The 17,686-nt window shown below is 37.0% G+C and overlaps 2 protein-coding genes across 3 annotated transcripts; both read left to right on the top strand.

Annotated features, from left to right (window-relative positions):
* The first annotated feature begins 695 nt into the window (after window positions 1-695).
* LOC140799849 (polyadenylate-binding protein 2-like) lies at window positions 696-13,206 on the top strand. Of its 2 annotated transcripts, none has more exons than XM_073154351.1 (9): window positions 696-1,299; window positions 4,101-4,219; window positions 4,351-5,007; window positions 5,113-5,190; window positions 5,265-5,354; window positions 6,049-6,186; window positions 9,093-9,269; window positions 11,973-12,173; window positions 12,724-13,206. In XM_073154351.1, exons 1-9 carry the CDS (start codon window positions 1,050-1,052, stop codon window positions 12,979-12,981), a joined length of 1,968 nt encoding a protein of 655 aa, XP_073010452.1. In that variant the 5' UTR covers window positions 696-1,049; the 3' UTR covers window positions 12,982-13,206. The 2 variants fall into 2 exon arrangements, with proteins under 2 accessions (XP_073010452.1, XP_073010451.1); XM_073154350.1 differs by having other exon boundaries at window positions 11,970-12,173.
* Window positions 13,207-13,609: 403 nt separating this feature from the next.
* LOC140800190 (cellulose synthase A catalytic subunit 4 [UDP-forming]-like) lies at window positions 13,610-14,281 on the top strand. Its single transcript, XM_073154858.1, has one exon. It carries the CDS (start codon window positions 13,610-13,612, stop codon window positions 14,279-14,281), a length of 672 nt encoding a protein of 223 aa, XP_073010959.1.
* Window positions 14,282-17,686: the final 3,405 nt, after the last annotated feature.

Below are 17,686 nucleotides of genomic sequence, written 5' to 3'. Positions count from 1 at the left end.
AGCCAAAATTCAAATGATGCTTAATTTTAAAGCATAATACCCCACAATACTTTTGAACTCCTTATCCGCAAATCTACATGAGAATTATCAAAACGTATTAAGTGAGTTGGCTTTACCAAGTTAAAATGCCATTGGTTCAATGATGTATATTTTGTTGTTATTCTACCCTTTAATTTTCTTATCATTGGCACGTATAATTTCTATTTCAATATATAAAAAATTGCAACTAGCAATTGTGTATTTCAATTGTCAATTGTTTTATTGTTATTTACTGGAATTGTACTTACAAAGTGAATGGGCTGATTTAACTTTGTAAATCGAAAACCGAGTTCTACGTATGCTTGTCTATCTCAAAAATTTAGTCCATGTTGGCACACCACAACATCTGATTTATTAGGAGAAATCGGTGGAGAATCGAGATAAAGAGCGCGATCACGAGGAAGGGGGAAGGGGGAAGGGGAAAGGGGAGAGGGGAGAGGGGGACTGAGGAGGAAAAGCCACCAGTTCCCCCCAATTACAATAAAGAAAAGAAATGAAATTTGTTAATTAGCAATTAATTCCCTGCGCTGGATATGGGGTGACGACTAAAAACGCTCGCCACCAATTCCACTAGTAGGCCTGCACAGTTTTTCTCACACGTGTGCAGCTGCCTCCAACGTGTCGAAAACGTCACCAAGCTCCATGGCATTTGACGGCCTAAGATATCCCCGATTCATCTGGATCGGACGGTCCTGATAGCATCTGGAGAAGCTAGGGTTTCCTTCCCCTCGGAGGAAGTATATACATCGATCAGGCCGCCATGAGCAGGTTGCGGTGCAGTCCCCGCTGCCCTCCCAAATCTTCTCCTCTTCCTTCGATCTCTTACTTACCCCTATTTTATTACCAAAAAAAGAAAAAATTCTCCCTCAGGAATCAAAAAATCCAAAAAATTCTTCGGAAGGAGGAAGGTTTGCTGTTATCATTGCTGCTACTGTTGTTATTCTTGGTATCGTTAGGAAAAAAAGACCAAAAAAAGAGAAAGGAAAGGAGAAGAAAAGGAGGAGAAAGCTATGGCGCAGGTGCAGATAGCGGCCAATGGCGCGGCGGCGAACAGCGGCGGCGGCGGCGGAGGAGGAGCAGGAAATCAGTTCCCGATCACGTCGCTTTACGTGGGGGATTTGGATTTGAACGTGATAGACGCCCAACTGTTCGATCTGTTCAGCCAGGTCGGACATGTTGTGTCGGTGCGCGTCTGCCGCGATGTCGACACCCGGCGATCGCTCGGTTACGCTTACGTCAACTATAGCAGCCCCCTTGATGGTGAGTGTTTGGAGTATTGTCTCACATAATTTTATCTGAAATTGGTAAATTTTTGGTTTCTCTTTGTATTCATTTGGTATTTTTAGTCTGATAAAATATTAAGGAGTTTGGTTTTGTTTATGATGGTTGGAGTCGCTGTCTGAATGCTCAAATAATCTCTTTTGTAGTATAAAATGCTTGGATTGCCACAGAAAGTGTCCCTGATTTCCTTTTCTTGGTATAGTGTGATATATCATTTCTTTTGGTTGCTATAGCAGTTATAGGAATTTGGGAGAATATATTTTAACCATCTGTGGTTAGGCCAAATTTCTTAGTCCCTTATAAGACTTATTTCTGATACTTAGCACCCTTGTGGCGCTGACCTATTTAGAACTAATTGATATACAAATTATTTGAGGTAAATGAACATATAGCTTGACAAAATGCTCATGGCGGTTTTAGGTCATCTCCCCTACAATATCTAAGCCAAAATCAACTATTGTCATGTTACTATCATATGCGCTAGCTATGGGGTTGGCACATTACATCTTAATTTACTGGTTTTTTCCCCCTGTTTTCTCTAGAGGATATTAGTTGATAGATGATATTATTTCTTAAATTAGTGGCATCTTTTTCATATATTATTTTACTTTAATATATTTCACAAAAATACCAACATGAATCTTATAGATTTTAATAGCCCACTTTAGGCACAAGGCACCTGCTATGGAATCCGCCATCTTGTAAGCGCCATGAACCTTTAGATCTGCCTAAACTCTTTTCAAAATGTCAAATAGACCAAAATGCACCATTTATTTTGCAACAATTACTTGGGGAAAAGGTCTTTTTGTGAAAGCCAATGTCTTACACCTTTTTTTTTAATGCCGCCCTTTTTTAAATTTTGGGATTGCACTCCAAAAAAGATGTTTGACTTGCTAGAAATTGCCTTCTCCTTTGTCTTTTGGTAGAGAAAAAGGAAGAGATAACTACCATACTCATTTTGGCTTGTTGAAATGTCATCGTGGGTATTAGTCAGACCAATCAATGCATCCTCAAAGGGGAAAAAATAAAATAGCTTCTTAACCATTGTTTCAAGGAGTAAGGACATTCATCTGATTTCTCGATAAGAGTTGAATGGATTCATATTTTTAGTTTGATTATGTTGGAGGTACCTTACCGACCAAGCAACTAAGATTTTCATGTGGGGTTGGCCAAGAGTAATAGACTAACTCATAACATGTAAATAACACTAAAAAAGGACATATGCCAACTATTGTGATAAGGAGTGAAATCGATTTTGCTATACTAGAAGACCTTAACTCAAGCCTAAATCAAGACCAAGTGCAAAATTTACGAGAGTAAAAGACTCAAATGGCTCAAATCTTAACTTGTTTTAAACACCAAAAACCAACTAAAACGGCTCTCTAGTTTGTAAATCCACATTAATTCTTTTTGGTCTTGCTTTAAAGCAGAACATAGAGTTATTGAAATAAAAAATGGTTTTTTTTTTGTAATCCATCTAGACTAGTATTTTAGGAATTACAAACAGTAACATATTATTATTGAAATCATTTGCAAGAACAAGTGAAAGAGATGTAGTTATGGAAATAGTTAAAGGAAGAAAAAAGAATCCAAAGAACCAAAACTTATTTCTTATTTTAAAGATTCAATACTGAAGGCATTGGGACTCCAAAAGTCCCAATTCTTATACAAAAGAAGTAGCAGTATAAATAGTTGCAGTTAAGGTTAGTCAGTTTTGGTCACTGTTTGATAATTTGGATCAAAGGCCAATTGATTTAGATTTTATCTTGAGCTAAACATTTCAAACTGAAGCGGTAGCAGTTGAAAATTGAAGTCATGCTTGAGTGTAATCCATTCATCCTTTTGTATTTTGATATGTTTTTCAGAAGAGAAATGTTATACTGAAGTTTTTTTATATAGTTCATGGTGTTTCTCTTCTTAGATATCTCCTCAGTGTTGACCTTTTGCTAACAAATTCTTTGGGTGTTCTCCATTCTATTGAAAGTCTTTGTCGAATGTTGTAACTCTTCCATTTATTGGCTTCAAACAATTGATTTTTTTTGTTTACTAAAACAATTGATTATTCAGTAGATATGATATAAATTAACTTCTCATCTGTTTGAACAAGATTGAGGAAGGCAGAGAGACAAGTAATTGGGGAATATGGAATGTGGTTTATTTTGGAGACCTGGGTTTATTTTGTTATGAAGAAAGACATCATCTGAAATTTGTCATCAGCTAATATCTGACACATCATAATCTAAGAACTTGGCATTTCACAGGGAATTAGTAACACATTGTTTTTTGGGACATATATTTTTTCCTTTTCCTAGTAAATAAAAATTTGTTTTATCAGGAAATGCAACATGAATGGCATCATGCTGTTGATAAGTCATTTTCCTTTGTTTCTTGTTTCCTTTTCTGCAAGAGCAATTTGCTAGTTTAATCATTTTGGTTTTACGATTATTTTGCTATCATGAGCTTCATGTTTAGTAAAAGAAGAAAGGCATGAGGAAGAATATGAGAGCTGCTATCAAGCTCTTGTGTCATTCACTGCTTTTTTTAATAATTGTATCATTAATCTTTTCTCCCTTTTTGGATAATTCAAGTCTCCGAAGCATAACTCAAAGGCAATTTTGGTTTTCTTTGAGAATGTCATGAATCTCAGGTTAGGATGAAAATGGTTTTGTAGTTCATCCTGACCTTACCATATGAGAAATCACTTTTTGGGTTATGGAAGTATTTTATCCTGATCTCAGCTTTTACTAGTCTTTACATTTTGCTATGTTGTGATTTTACAGCTGCGAGGGCATTGGATATGCTAAACTTCACTCCCCTAAATGGCAAGCCCATTCGGATTATGTATTCAAACCGTGATCCAAGCAATCGCAGAAGTGGGTCTGCAAATATATTTATTAAGGTGCTTTTGGCTAAATTTGTTTCACAACTTCTTATTTGCTCTTTACGAGGATTTGAGTAGGCTTCTTCATTCCTTTACAATTTTATTATCTTGCTGTTCTTTGGATACTTATCTATTGCTTATATATTCAGAACCTGGATAAGACAATTGACAACAAGGCATTGCACGAGACTTTTTCTGCATTTGGTAACATTCTCTCTTGTAAAGTTGCTACAGATCCATCTGGTCAGTCAAAAGGGTATGGTTTTGTTCAATTTGAACAAGAGGAGGCAGCACAACATGCAATAGAGAAACTAAACGGCATGCTATTAAATGATAAGCCTGTTTTTGTTGGACCTTTTCTTCGCAAGCAGGACAGGGAGAACTCTGTAGACAAGACGAAATTTAACAATGTTTTTGTCAAAAATATATCTGAGTCCACCACAAAGGAAGATTTACAAGAAATTTTTGGTAAATATGGTACTATTACTAGTTCTGTAGTAATGACAGATGGTGAAGGTAAATCAAGGTGCTTTGGGTTTGTAAATTTTGAGAATTCAGATGATGCGGCTCATGCAGTTCAAGAACTTAATGGAAAGAAATTTAATGATAAGGAGTGGTATGTTGGAAAAGCACAAAAAAAGTCAGAAAGAGAGGTAGAATTGAAAGTAAGATTTGATCAGAGTGCAAAAGAGGTAGTGGACAAATATCAAGGACTGAACTTATATTTGAAAAATTTGGATGATAGCATTGGAGATGAAAAGCTTAAAGAATTATTTTCTAACTTTGGTATGATTACCTCATGCAAGGTAATGATTTACTTCACAATAAATATTATACCACTTGATTCTTTCTTCATTGCTTGTCTGAAGACTCTAAACTTGACATGATTGATACTTGTAATGATCTCTAAGGTCATGAGGGATCAAAATGGCGTAAGTAGAGGATCTGGCTTTGTTTCTTTCTCAACTCCTGAGGAAGCATCTCGAGCTGTAAGTAAGCTCTTGTATTTATGTTATGTTTGGTAATTACTGACTGACACATTTATCCTTATTTTGTCCTCTAGCTAGGAGAGATGAATGGGAAAATGATTTCTGGCAAACCGCTATATGTTGCCATCGCACAGCGTAAAGAAGATAGAAGAGCTAGATTGCAGGTAATTTCAGTATTAAATTAAATTAGAGTGATTAGAAAAATATGCTACTTGTAGTAACTTATCAGTGCCTCAAATGGCTATTGGTAGCTAAATTTGTTGCCATTCCAGTTAAAATTTTAATCTGTCCCTTTGTGTACATGATCTTCATCTGTGTAGCACAAGCCATAGTTTTATTGTAGTACAGACTTCAAATAAAAGTATTTAATGAAGAATCCTACTTTTTAGCTGCTAATTTACAGTTGCGGAAGTAACTGCTAGTCTTTCTGCTGACGTTAATATTCCAGCTCTGATGATCAGGACTTTAACTTTTAGTACCTGATGTATGCTCCTCATTTTCTTTCATGTCGGATATACTTTTCTTCTTGCATGCCAGACATTTGGTCTTAATTTTGTAGGGATATTTTATATGTAGTATCATCTCAAAAGTTTGTACTTCTAGGACATGACAACATGTTTAGTCAGTTTGCACTTAGTGGTACTGTATACCATTCAAATTGCTTGCTGTTCATAAATAAATGCACTTCACCCTGATTCATAGATAAAGGTTTTCTACTGTTTAGCAAATATTGGTTAGGTAATGTGCATGCTTATTTCAATGTTATGCTTTATGATTTGTTTATCATGGGACATCCAATATTGGATTGTTTGCTGCCATTTTCATTTTCCTGGGTCATAATAAATTCTCGTTTTCCAGGCACAGTTTTCACAAATGCGACCTATAGCAATGACACCTGCTGTTGCTCCTCGTGTTCCCATGTATCCTCCTGGTCCCCCAGGTCTTGGACAGCAAGTATTCTATGGTCAAGCTCCACCTACCCTTATGCCCCCTCAGGTAGCCACTGTTGTTTTCACTAACAATTTTCTGAAATGATTGTTGTCTTCATAAGGGGGTCTTATATTCTCAGAGGTGATGTAATGTAACATGAACACCTTTTATTATATACCTGTTATCATCCACACGATTAGTACAAGTGAATGCTAGTGTGTTTCTCAAATTTCTGGCAGTTTTGTCCAATGCAATTCATCGAATGCAGGCTGGAGTCATTTCATGACCAAATGCGCCTCATGGCTCTGATCACATCTGAAATATATCAGCATGTGAAAATGTTAAAAAGTTGTTAAATCATGAAATTGTGAAGCCTTTTCAGTTATTTTGTCTTCCAATACTTGTGAAATAGTGCACTTCCTTGTGCACAAAGCTACTTTTAATGGGGTTTGAGGATGGGGCATGTACTACTCAAGATATGGAAGATGTTCTTTCATCTCGTCTCCTCTAAACAAATTTAAAAGCTGTGAAAATCTGCCTGTATCTTGCATTATTGTGTCAGCACTGATCCAATAAGCAGTTCACATGCCTACCTAGGCAGCCACTTGGGCATTTGTGTTCCTGATCCTGTTCGGCATAGGGATATCCTGCATAAGACCCACATATGACTTATTAGAGCCTCTCCCAACTATGCTAGACATACACAAGGTCTTTTTATATGAAGAAATGCTTTATCTTCCATATTCACATCATGAGTTTTTTAATTTCTTCAATTACCAATTTGCTTTGCCTATACTTTTAATTTAAGTACTTTTAGTATTTACATCATATATGCCTCTGCATATCACAATATTTTTTATGGAATATGTATGTTTCGTTTTACCAAATCGCTTGGAAGAGATCAGTTGGCTACAGCTTTATAAACTGTAAAAAACCTATTGAGGTTGTTATCTTTGTATATAGATAAGATGCTCGATGATCTTATATCATTCCTTTTCAATCTGAAAACCAGTAATAATTAGCATACATTTAATAAAATAAAATTTGATATTCTGAAAATATATACCTATTTATGGAACGAAATGGCACTTACATGGAACATGAGCAAATTTCAGGCATGTTTTCTTCCTGTTCGTATTATAGTTTGTGTAGTTTACAATTTATTATACTGTTAGCCAATAAATATGTAATAGTTGGTGAGATATATTCAATCAATTACTAAATAGATGTACCTTTTAAAAGAATTTGTCATCATTTCACTCAGGGTATGCTTTACAATGTTTCTATATGCCGCTCTGGAAGTAGTACAAGGGCCGGATAAACTACTGCTCTCTTTTTATAATGCCCATTGGTACAAAAGGTGTTCGATGGGTATTTATGTCACAGGTTGTAAGGCTATGGTGCTCAGCTGATGCCTAGGTATGCTGGGTGCCTTGAGCCTAGAGCAACTTTGAAATGTTCTTTTATATATCTAAGACATCATACTTTTTGAGATTATGATCACCGACAATTCAACTGAGAGCATGAAATTATAGGTCTGCTTACAGTAGACCCAGTTTTGTGTCTGGATTATCTGTAATATGATACGATTCGGACTTCACCGATGTTGTCTCGAGCATTGATTCACTTTAGGGATGTTTTTGTTTCTTGTTTTAATATTTAATTCCTAAGAAAATAAGTTTTCTGTAAGTTGCGTTTGAATGCGGTTGTGAATGCCTGCATCACGTCCAGAGAGTGAATTGTGCGTTCGAACGCGCTGTGAACGCCTATATCGCGTTTGCAAATCCAGAGAAGTGGGAAACAGGTGCGTTCGAACGCGTGCATCGCGTTCGCAAATTCAGAGAAGAGCGAACTAGGTGCGTTCGAACGCAAGCGGGCACGTTCGAATGCGGTCGGCGATAATGTACTGTTTAGGGTTAATTTGAATTATTTGGTTAGCCTCTAAAGGATGTGGATGGCAATCATAGAGTTATTACTGAAGAATTGAGTTTGCGTTGCCTTCTTTGTTTTCTTCGTTCTCGTTCTCTCGATTCCTGGCGACGCCGCTTCTAACCTCCCTCGACCGGCCAATCACCCTAGTCCCTTAGGGGTGGCCCTCTCCTCCCCCTTCTTCCAATCTATCCAATACTTGCCCTAACCCTTCCATTAACCATAACCCTTCCACCACCACTTTTCATCGGTGCCACACCATTAACGCCGGTCCACCCCCAACCACCATCATCTAGGATCTCGTGCCTCCATCCACGGATTCTGATTAGACCCTTTGATGTTCGTCCACTAATCGGACGATATCTCAAGATCCCTACATCGGATTCATCTAAAACTAGATTCATTGAAAAGCTCTTTTTCGGGGCTACAATATATCAAAATCTCAGGTCGATCTGACGGCGGCATCTTTCAGGATCTATTTACAAAGTTCCGTGCCAGAATCAGTCCAGATTTGAGAATTGGAAGAGATCGAACATTAGCCAAAAGGGGTGATCGTATCATAATATAGGTCTGTTTTGTACCTGTTTTTTAATCCAGAAACTATTAAGAGGGATTGAGTATCTAACAACCATGCCTGTAACTATTAGGATGGAATGAGAATCCAGGTAACAACCAGAAGTTCATCCTCATCCTTATTTGTTCTTCAAATAGCAACAATTGAGAATTAAAGATCAGTTTCTTTCAGAATGTGTATGTCAAAAAAGTACATCTGATTGAGATGTGTCGTCCGATTAAAGTTGCATCATGAATTCGTACTAAATCTGGGTGTAATCTTCTAATGAGAACTTTCTCTTCTATTGGTTATTTGGATCTCCCATAGTTTCTCAACTAGTTATATCTATAGCCTGCTGAAGCTCACTTCTGTTTAATTTTTTTATTTGATGTTAGCATTGTGAAGTTTTCTGAATACCGTTGCTTTATTATGTTGTATACTAATTAGGGTCTTTTTAATTGGTTGAGAATGACTACTTTTACCTGTACAGACTGGATTTGGCTTCCACCAACAGCTTGTTCCTGGGATGAGGCCTGCGGGTGCTATGCCCAATTTCTTTATGCCATTTGTTCAGCAAGGTCAGCAGGGCCAACGACAAGGTGGTCGACGCACTGGAACTGGACCTATGCAACAGACACAGCAACCTATGCCAGTAATTCAGCAGCAGGTGTGATATATGTTCTCTACCGTCAACTTTATCCTTACTTTTGTTGCAACTATTCTCACCATTATCCCCACCTCGTATGCCAATGTTATATGTAGGTTTATATATAAATAAATCATTTGTGGTGATACAAGGGATGTCTCTGGTGTAGGGGTGAAAAGGAACCGAGCTTAAGCGAGCTAAGCTTGGCTTGACAGCTCAGCTTATGATTGTTAATAGTCCAGCTCGAGCTTGAGGAGAGCTTATAGTTGCTGGATTGCAATTCAAGTAGATTTCCAAGCTAACTTGGCTAACTTTGCTTAGCTCTGAGTTAACAAAATATTTCATTGCTTTTGCTGTATTCTCTATTGGAATAGCTCCACATTAATAAATTGTGGAAACAGCTCATTGACTTCTGGTGTGGACCAAAGATTATGAATTTAGAATGAGAATTAGTACAAATGGGACAAGTTACCACTTGAACCACTAACATATTGTAGAATCTAAGAGCATCTCCAATCGGGCTCTAAAACTCCAAATTTGGAGCCCGGTGGAGCTTCGCTTCAAATGGGGCTCTAAATTTGAAGCCAGCTACAGTGGAGCTCCAAATTTGGAGCCCCATCTAAAAATTTGGAGCCCATCTCCAATACTATTTAACTTTTAAAAATGTCAATTTTATCTTACAAAAGCTTAATCCAAAAATTTAAATTATATATGTATCCTTTATTAAATAATCTAATTAATTAAACTGAATTTATAATTATTTTTGCTAATCAATTTTTAACAAAAGTAGTACTATTAGAATGCTCTCATCGAGATCTTTAAAATGAGTCTAATATTAAAGTATTTAAGTTATTTTAAATATTTTATTTTTATTTTGTGTAATATAATTTTGATGTTTTTAATTAAAAAAATAGTAATTTAAATTAATTTTGGAACTATTGAATATTAGTCTTATTATAAAGATATTGACAGAGTTTTCTAACCATATATTTTTTATTAAAAAATAATAATATTAAGAGGACTTATTAAGTGATTTAAAATATAATATATATATATATATATATTATAATTAAATAATAAATATAGAGCCCGGTGCACTGGAGCCTTGGCTCTATATTTGGAGCCTTGGAGATGCTGTAAGGGGACTAACCAGTTGGCGAGCAACCTTAGTTGCTAAAGCCTTGAGCGATAAATATAACATAAATATATATATCCTCCTTTGGTTTCCTGTTAAGGAAAAATCTAAAGTAGCTATTTTAATTTTACTCTTAAAATTGTACTAATTTTGAGTAGGGTAATTTGTTGTTAGGTTTGTAAACTATAATAGTGGTATAACAATTATTTTTGTTGTGACAAAGTTGAGGTAAAAGAACAAATAAGGAGTGGAAATTGACTCAAATACCCTTGATTTGACATAAATTTAAATTAAAATGTGTTGGTCTCTTGTAGGTATGTAATGTATCCTTGAGTAAGAATGATATGTGGGTTGCAGGAAAGAGGAGAGGTGAGAAAATTTAGCGGGAACTGTTTGTTTGTGGAATGAGATAAGTGAGTAGGAGAGACGAGAGAGGATTTTGGAAGTATCTTTAGTCAAATCAAAGTTTTAAATTATAATTGGGCTAATGTGTGAGATAATTTGAATAATGTTTCTAATCTAGAGTATGGATAATTTGATATTTGATTCAAATCTAGAGTGGTGTTTCTTAATCTAGAATAAAGAAGATAACCCATAACCAAACCAGTGCTATAAATCCAAGTCACACACTCATAATCCATCCTCTCTTTAGAAAATCCACATCAACTACTCAAATAAGGAATACAATATTTCAGAGTTGAAGTGAAGTATCCAAATAATGTCTTTTTTTCAATAACCCATATTTGTAGCAATGACGCTAAACCAATTATCAAGCTAATTTGATCTGAGCTTGAGCGGCTCATGTGCCAACACCGTACTTGCATGTTCTTTGAAGAGATAAGCAGTTGCAGTTAAACTGGTTTTTTGTGATACGATGTTGTAGATCAGAGTAGCCAGAGTGGCCTTCTTTTCGGGACAGCAGTGGGTGCAAGGTCCCATTGTTCTTTCAACAACTCAAGTTTTATACACACACACACATGCATACATACATATATATGTACACACACACACACACACACATACATACACACACACATACTGACATACATATATATATATGGTGGAAGTAGGGTTGAATTATTTCTTATGGATGTCTCTGATGTTTAGACAGAGCCATCAGGTAGTTTGTGTTTTGTTTGATATACTTCTGACATAGTTGATCGGGGATTTATGTCATTGGAGAAAGGTGGTAGGTTATGTTGTCCTTTGTTTTTCTAAACCTGAATAGAGAGAGCCCGCTATAAGCCCGTGATCAACCCTTCTTACTGGTCAGACGATTTTGTTTTGCTGTAACATAGAGTGGCAGTAAGAACTCTGACCTGATTAGGTTTTATTGTGTAAATTGGCACAAGTGACTATACTGTGGAAGTGTGGAGTTCATTTGTATACATGTCTTTTTTCCTTGGTCTATCTTTATTTGGAAATAGTTTACAAGTCACAGAGTTGCTGCTTCTGCTGCACTAGGTTTTCAAGGGTTTCATATATTTTTTTTCTTGTCATAAAATTTGGATTATTTTAACAGCCTAGGTGGCTATGATTTTAGAGAACTAAATGCAGATAGCATTTATTTTTTCTTGTCTGTGTAGCAGATGTTTCCAAGAGGCCGAGTTTACCGCTATCCTCCTGGACGCAACATGCCTGATGCTCCGATGCCTGGTGCTGCTGGAGGAATGTTTTCTCCGTATGATATGGGAGCTTTGCCATTACGTGATCCTGGCATGTCCCAACCTATTCCAATCGGGACTCTGGCTTCAGCCCTTGCAAATGCTACTCCTGAGCAGCAAAGGACGGTAATGCTTTTTCTGCAGTGTATCATAAACACGGTCACTGCTTATCTGCAGATTTACCTTTCAATTTTTACAATGTTTAGATGTTCTGCCATGCATATAGTGCAAGAACAATCGTTACAAATTCAACTTTCCAATGCATAAATATTTTATGTTACGCATACCTTTCAATCTTTTCAATGCATAGATGTTCTGCCACGCATATAGTGCCAATTCAATCATTACAAATTTAATCTTTCCATTGCATAAATATTTATGTTATGCACACAGTGCAAGGCCCATCAAACAGTATCATTACTGCAATGGTGGGAGTGTGCAGTTTATAACTCTAGATGTCTGATCGTATAGTTCACTTTGCAGAACAACCTATATATAGTTGTATTTCATTTGAGCCCTATAAAATCTTTTCAATTGTACAAGTACTCAAGAATATGTACCAAACATGATAGTTGCTATTTTCTTGACAAGATTCATCATTTAGTAGTTACTCTTTTTACTGTCACAAGTGGTTTACCAGTCCAACATTAGTAATAAATTGCTTGTGGTCATGTAGATGCTTGGCGAAAACCTCTACCCACTCGTGGAGCAACTTGAACGTGATCATGCTGCGAAAGTCACAGGAATGCTCCTAGAGATGGATCAAACTGAGGTCTTGCATTTGTTGGAGTCACCTGACGCCCTAAAAGCAAAAGTAGCAGAGGCCATGGAGGTTCTTCGGAATGTAGCCCAGCAGCAGCAGCAGCAGCAGCAGCCAAGTGCACCAACTGATCAGTTAGCTGCACTATCTCTGAATGATGGGCTCATTTCCTGAATCTATCCACATCTTTCCAAGTTTGCAAGTGTGGTTCAGTTTGAAAAAGTGATGACTTACAGTAAATTTGGCTTTATTTGGAGTAAAGCATGTTTGGTAGTTTGCCAATTAGCTATATTATCAGCTACTTTAATCTGTTAGTAGGAATTGTGACTGAATTCTGCTGCTTGTGTTTCTCTGTGATATCTATTTCTTAAATTTGTCTTGCTGACTGTTTCTTGATCATCGTTTTGTGATCTGTTGCTTTTTAACTTGTCTTGGTGTTTCTGTTATTTGGCGCTTATGCACTGCCAGATCTTTTTAGTGAGGTGATATTATTGATGGATTGGACTGTCCAAGCTCTGCTCATGGTGAGCAGCATTTGGTAAGTCCGAGATGTTGATGAGCCATGTTGGGAATTATTGCACACAAGATAGTTTAAGCTAAGCTAGGACTTTCAGCGATGGCTTTTCAATTTGCAAATCTTTGGCTATGAGCAATGTGGCAACTCCTGCGAACTAAGCATTCATATTCTTGCCCTTGGAAGCCCTGTAAGTAGAACACGTCCATTAAGAGAGATAAATCCAATGCCATCTCTCGACGAGCCTTTGCATGAAGATAAAAGTACTTAATGGGTTTTCCAATATACATGGCATCTGCTTTAAGCGAAAGGGTGATTGCCCTACAGATATCAATTGTTCCTACCTTCAGGATCACTAGAGAATTAGCAACAATGACCGCCCTTTGGTCTGATCGCGCGTCATCTCCAGACAACCAAAGGCAAACCACAACCACAATACCAATACTTGCGTTGTTCCAAAGGCGTCATCTGCATCAATGGGTGTGTGATTCTTCTTTTTGGGTGACCAAAGGCGTCTCTGCACATCTCTTTGCTATCTTTCAAGAAATTCTAAAGATGGTGGCAGGCTTTGACACCAACTTCATTGTAGCAAAAACTTCTGATGACGGGGATTTTGGCGAACTCTATGTTTTCAAGGGGACTATTGTTTTGATTCCAGCAACAACTCTTCTTGTCATCAGTCTAGTAGGTGTAGTTGTTGGGTTTTCCGATGCATCGAACAACGGTTATGAATTTTGGGAGCCTCTTTTTGGGAAGATGTTCTTTGCAATGTGGGTGATACTCCATTTGTATCCATTCCCCAAAGGTCTCGTAGGAAGGCAGAACCGAACTCCAATCATCATTGTCCTTTGTTTAGTGCTATTGGCCTCGATTTTTCCTCTTCTTTGGGTGAAGATCGATCCATTCTTGAGCAGCTCAGATAGCGCTATATCGCAAGGCTGCATTTCTATTGATTGTTGAGCTTAATTTAAACTTCAAAGTGCAGTGCATTTTGGTCAACACCGAGTAATATTTGCACACTAAAAACGCTTATCCTTTTAAGCATTTATTTTTTTCATTTTAGGAGAACGCTCAACAGTTCAAAGTTTTATCCTTAAGCTTTAATTATCAGAGAAATAGAAAACTCTTTATAGTTTTCGTTTTTGACTAAAACACTTGTCTCGTGAGTGTTATTCTTAAAACATTAAATGCTGAAATTTTTAACGTTTTCATTAAGACTACATTGACTTAGACCCCCCTTTGGTAATAAGTGAGGAGTAATCTATTTAGTAAATTAGGAATTTATATATAAGCGTTAGCATCGACATGTTCAGAACTTGGAAAGGGTCCTGCACTACGGGCATGCAGCTTCTGAACGGCTTCCGAAGGAATCATTCGGGTGGGTCTGAGACGAATCATAACATAATCTCTAACATCGAACTCCTTGGCACGTTGGTGCAAGTCGGCATTTATTTTATACTGGTGATTACTCGCCTCAATTCGCTTAGTGATCTCTTTATGTAAAGAATGAACATGATGTGCAAATACTTCGGTAGACTCAGAGACTGTAGAATGAGATGACATAGGCAACAAATCTAGAGGTTTGTGTGCTTTAAAACCATGAATAACTTCAAATAGGCTCATGCCAATAGACCTATTAATTGAGTTATTATATGCAAATTGGGATATAGGAAGAATGACATCCCAGTTTTTGTTATGATTATCCACGAGACAGCGCAAAAGATTTCCAAGACTACGATTAACGACCTTGGTTTGACAATCGGTTTGAGGATGATAGGCAGTAGAAAATTTTAATTTTGTGCCAACCATGTGCTATAAGGTTTTCCAAAAATAGCTTATAAAGCGAACATCCCGGTCGGAAATAATAGTTTTTGGAAGACCATATAACTTGATGATATGGGCAAAGTACAATTTGGCCACTTGTGACGCATCAGAGGTCTTAGCACAAGGAATAAAATAGGCCATCTTAGAGAAGCGATCCACAACCACGAGAATTGAATCATGTTTTCTAAATGTGCGAGGCAATCCCAGGACAAAATCCATACTAATGTCTTGCCACGGGTGATCAAGCACAAGTAACGGAGTGTAAAGTCCAGTGTTTTATTTTCTGTGCTTTGCTAATTGACAAGTCCTACATTGACCCACTAATTTTGTGACGTCACGTTTGAGACTTGGCCAGTAGAATTGGCACTCCACTTCCTCAATGATTTTATCACATCCAAAATGACCCAATAGGCCATCGGCATGGATCTCCCAAACAAGGAAGTCACGCACGGATATACAGGGAACACAAAGCTTGTTAGCCTTAAACAGATAACTGTCTTGGAGGGAATAACTATCCAAAGCTAAGTTCAGATCAGTTAACAAAGTGAGAATGATTTCGCCAAAGTTCGAACAAGTTGTATAATCGTCCTTCATTTTGTCAAACCCAGTGACTTTGATGCTAATGGCAGACAGAAGGTTAACCTTTCGGCTAAGCGCATCAGCCACCTTATTCTCAACCCCAGCTCTATATTTGAGTACAAAAGTGTACTCATGTAAGAACTCGATTCAATGAGCATGTCTCGAATTTAGTTTCTTTTGAGAATTTAGGAATCGAAGAGCTTCGTGGTCGGAATAAAGCACGAATTCATCCAGAAGTAAATAATGGCGCCAATAGTGTAAAGCTTGAATAACCGCATAAAATTCCTTATCGTAAGTGGAGTATTTTTGCTTAGCCTCATTTAGTTTTTCGCTAAAATAAGCAACAGGATGGTGTTCCTGGCTAAGGACACTGCCGATCCCGATGCCTGAGGCATCACATTCTACCTCGAAAGCTTTAGAAAAGTCAAGATGACGCATTACAAGCGCTATTGTCATTTTCTTCTTAATCTCCTCAAAAGCCTTATTTGCTTGTTTAAAATTATTCCATTGATCCAAAAGGTCACCAAGATAAGAAATGGCAAAAAAATTTCCTTTAATTTTTCTTTCATTTCATGCCAATGAATTATGGGAGGTTGGTTTCGTCGCACTAAAAGTTGTTCTATACTTTGCCAAAACAGTTTGGCTCGGCCAACTAGTTTCATTTGGACAAATCTAACTAGTCGGTTTTCTGGTAGATCATACCACTCAAAGAAGTGGTCCATCTCACGGAGCCAGTCAGTAAATACAGTAAGATTTAAGCGACCGTCAAAAGTTGGGGCATCCACCTTAATATTTTTTATAATTTGATTGTCATGGTTTTGAGATTCTCTAAAGGTGACATTGCCTCTAAACCCCCTGTTATTATGAAAATCAAATGTATCTTCACGATAATTTTGCATATGATGTTCTCTCTCAGGACCTCTCTCATGGTGAGGGGTAATATGGAGCCTATCGATTGGTCTCGACAATAGGAGCGGCATGCGTGGCACCCGTGTTGGACGCACCGATGTCACTCCTGGTCTAATGTTGGTCACGACCCATCTCAATAGCATCAAGGCGAGCATTTAAGTCGTCCAATCTGGTCGTAATGGTTTCAATGGACTCTTGTAAAAATCGACGAAAATCTTCTATGGTATTGGGTTCCATAACAGACTGGGATGAAGGGTGAGAGACTCTCCTACCACTATGAAGGTTCATATAAAGTGTCTCTTCCACTAAAGAAATAAATGCAATAAATGAATGATGATATGCAAGCTAAGAGATCACAATGAATAATAAGAGAGTAATAACCAGAATAACTTACAACCACTTATGAAGTTTTTAGTAAGAGCCAGTCAGACTTAGTAGAAAAATTATAAACCAGTAGTACAAGTTCCCGAGATCGAGACGGGGACTGCAGATATGTCAAGACTTTCCCTCTAACCTAGCTAGTTCTACCGTTAATATTAATTTTTTTTTTTTTGTAACAAACAAAAAGAAGTAGGTAGGCAATATCAGGCTCAAGCGCTTGTTGAAATAAAACAAATGAATTAAGCAATGTAAATAGATAGGCAATAGCAGGACAACGTGAAAAACCCCTAGACACAAGTATGTATCTATTCATTAATCCATAAAAGATGATTACAAGCCTTTATATAGGCAAAATAAAGTAAAAGATAAAAGATGAATATAGCTTTAGAAGGTGGACTAGTCATAACCCTCGTTAAGCCACGGGTGCAGCCCTTTTGTGCTTACGAGAATAAACGTGACGAAAAGTGGTGTCCCCACCATTAAGTATTAAATTCTGACATTAATTCATAGTTTTTAAAATAGATATTGTAATTTATTTGCAACAGATTAAGTTTTCTTTTTAATACATTGATCAAAGAGTTTTTATTTATTTAAACTATCTCTTACTGTATTAATTAAAGAGCAATTATAGAGACTTGTATAGGAAAAATAAAGAAGAAGAAGAAGAAGAAG

Source organism: Typha latifolia, chromosome 13 (assembly GCF_019914945.1).
Source record: "Typha latifolia isolate L0001 chromosome 13, TyphaL0001v2, whole genome shotgun sequence".
NCBI lineage: Eukaryota > Viridiplantae > Streptophyta > Magnoliopsida > Poales > Typhaceae > Typha > Typha latifolia.
The sequence above is the reverse complement of the archived record's forward strand: the minus strand, read 5'-3'. Positions and strand labels throughout refer to the sequence as shown.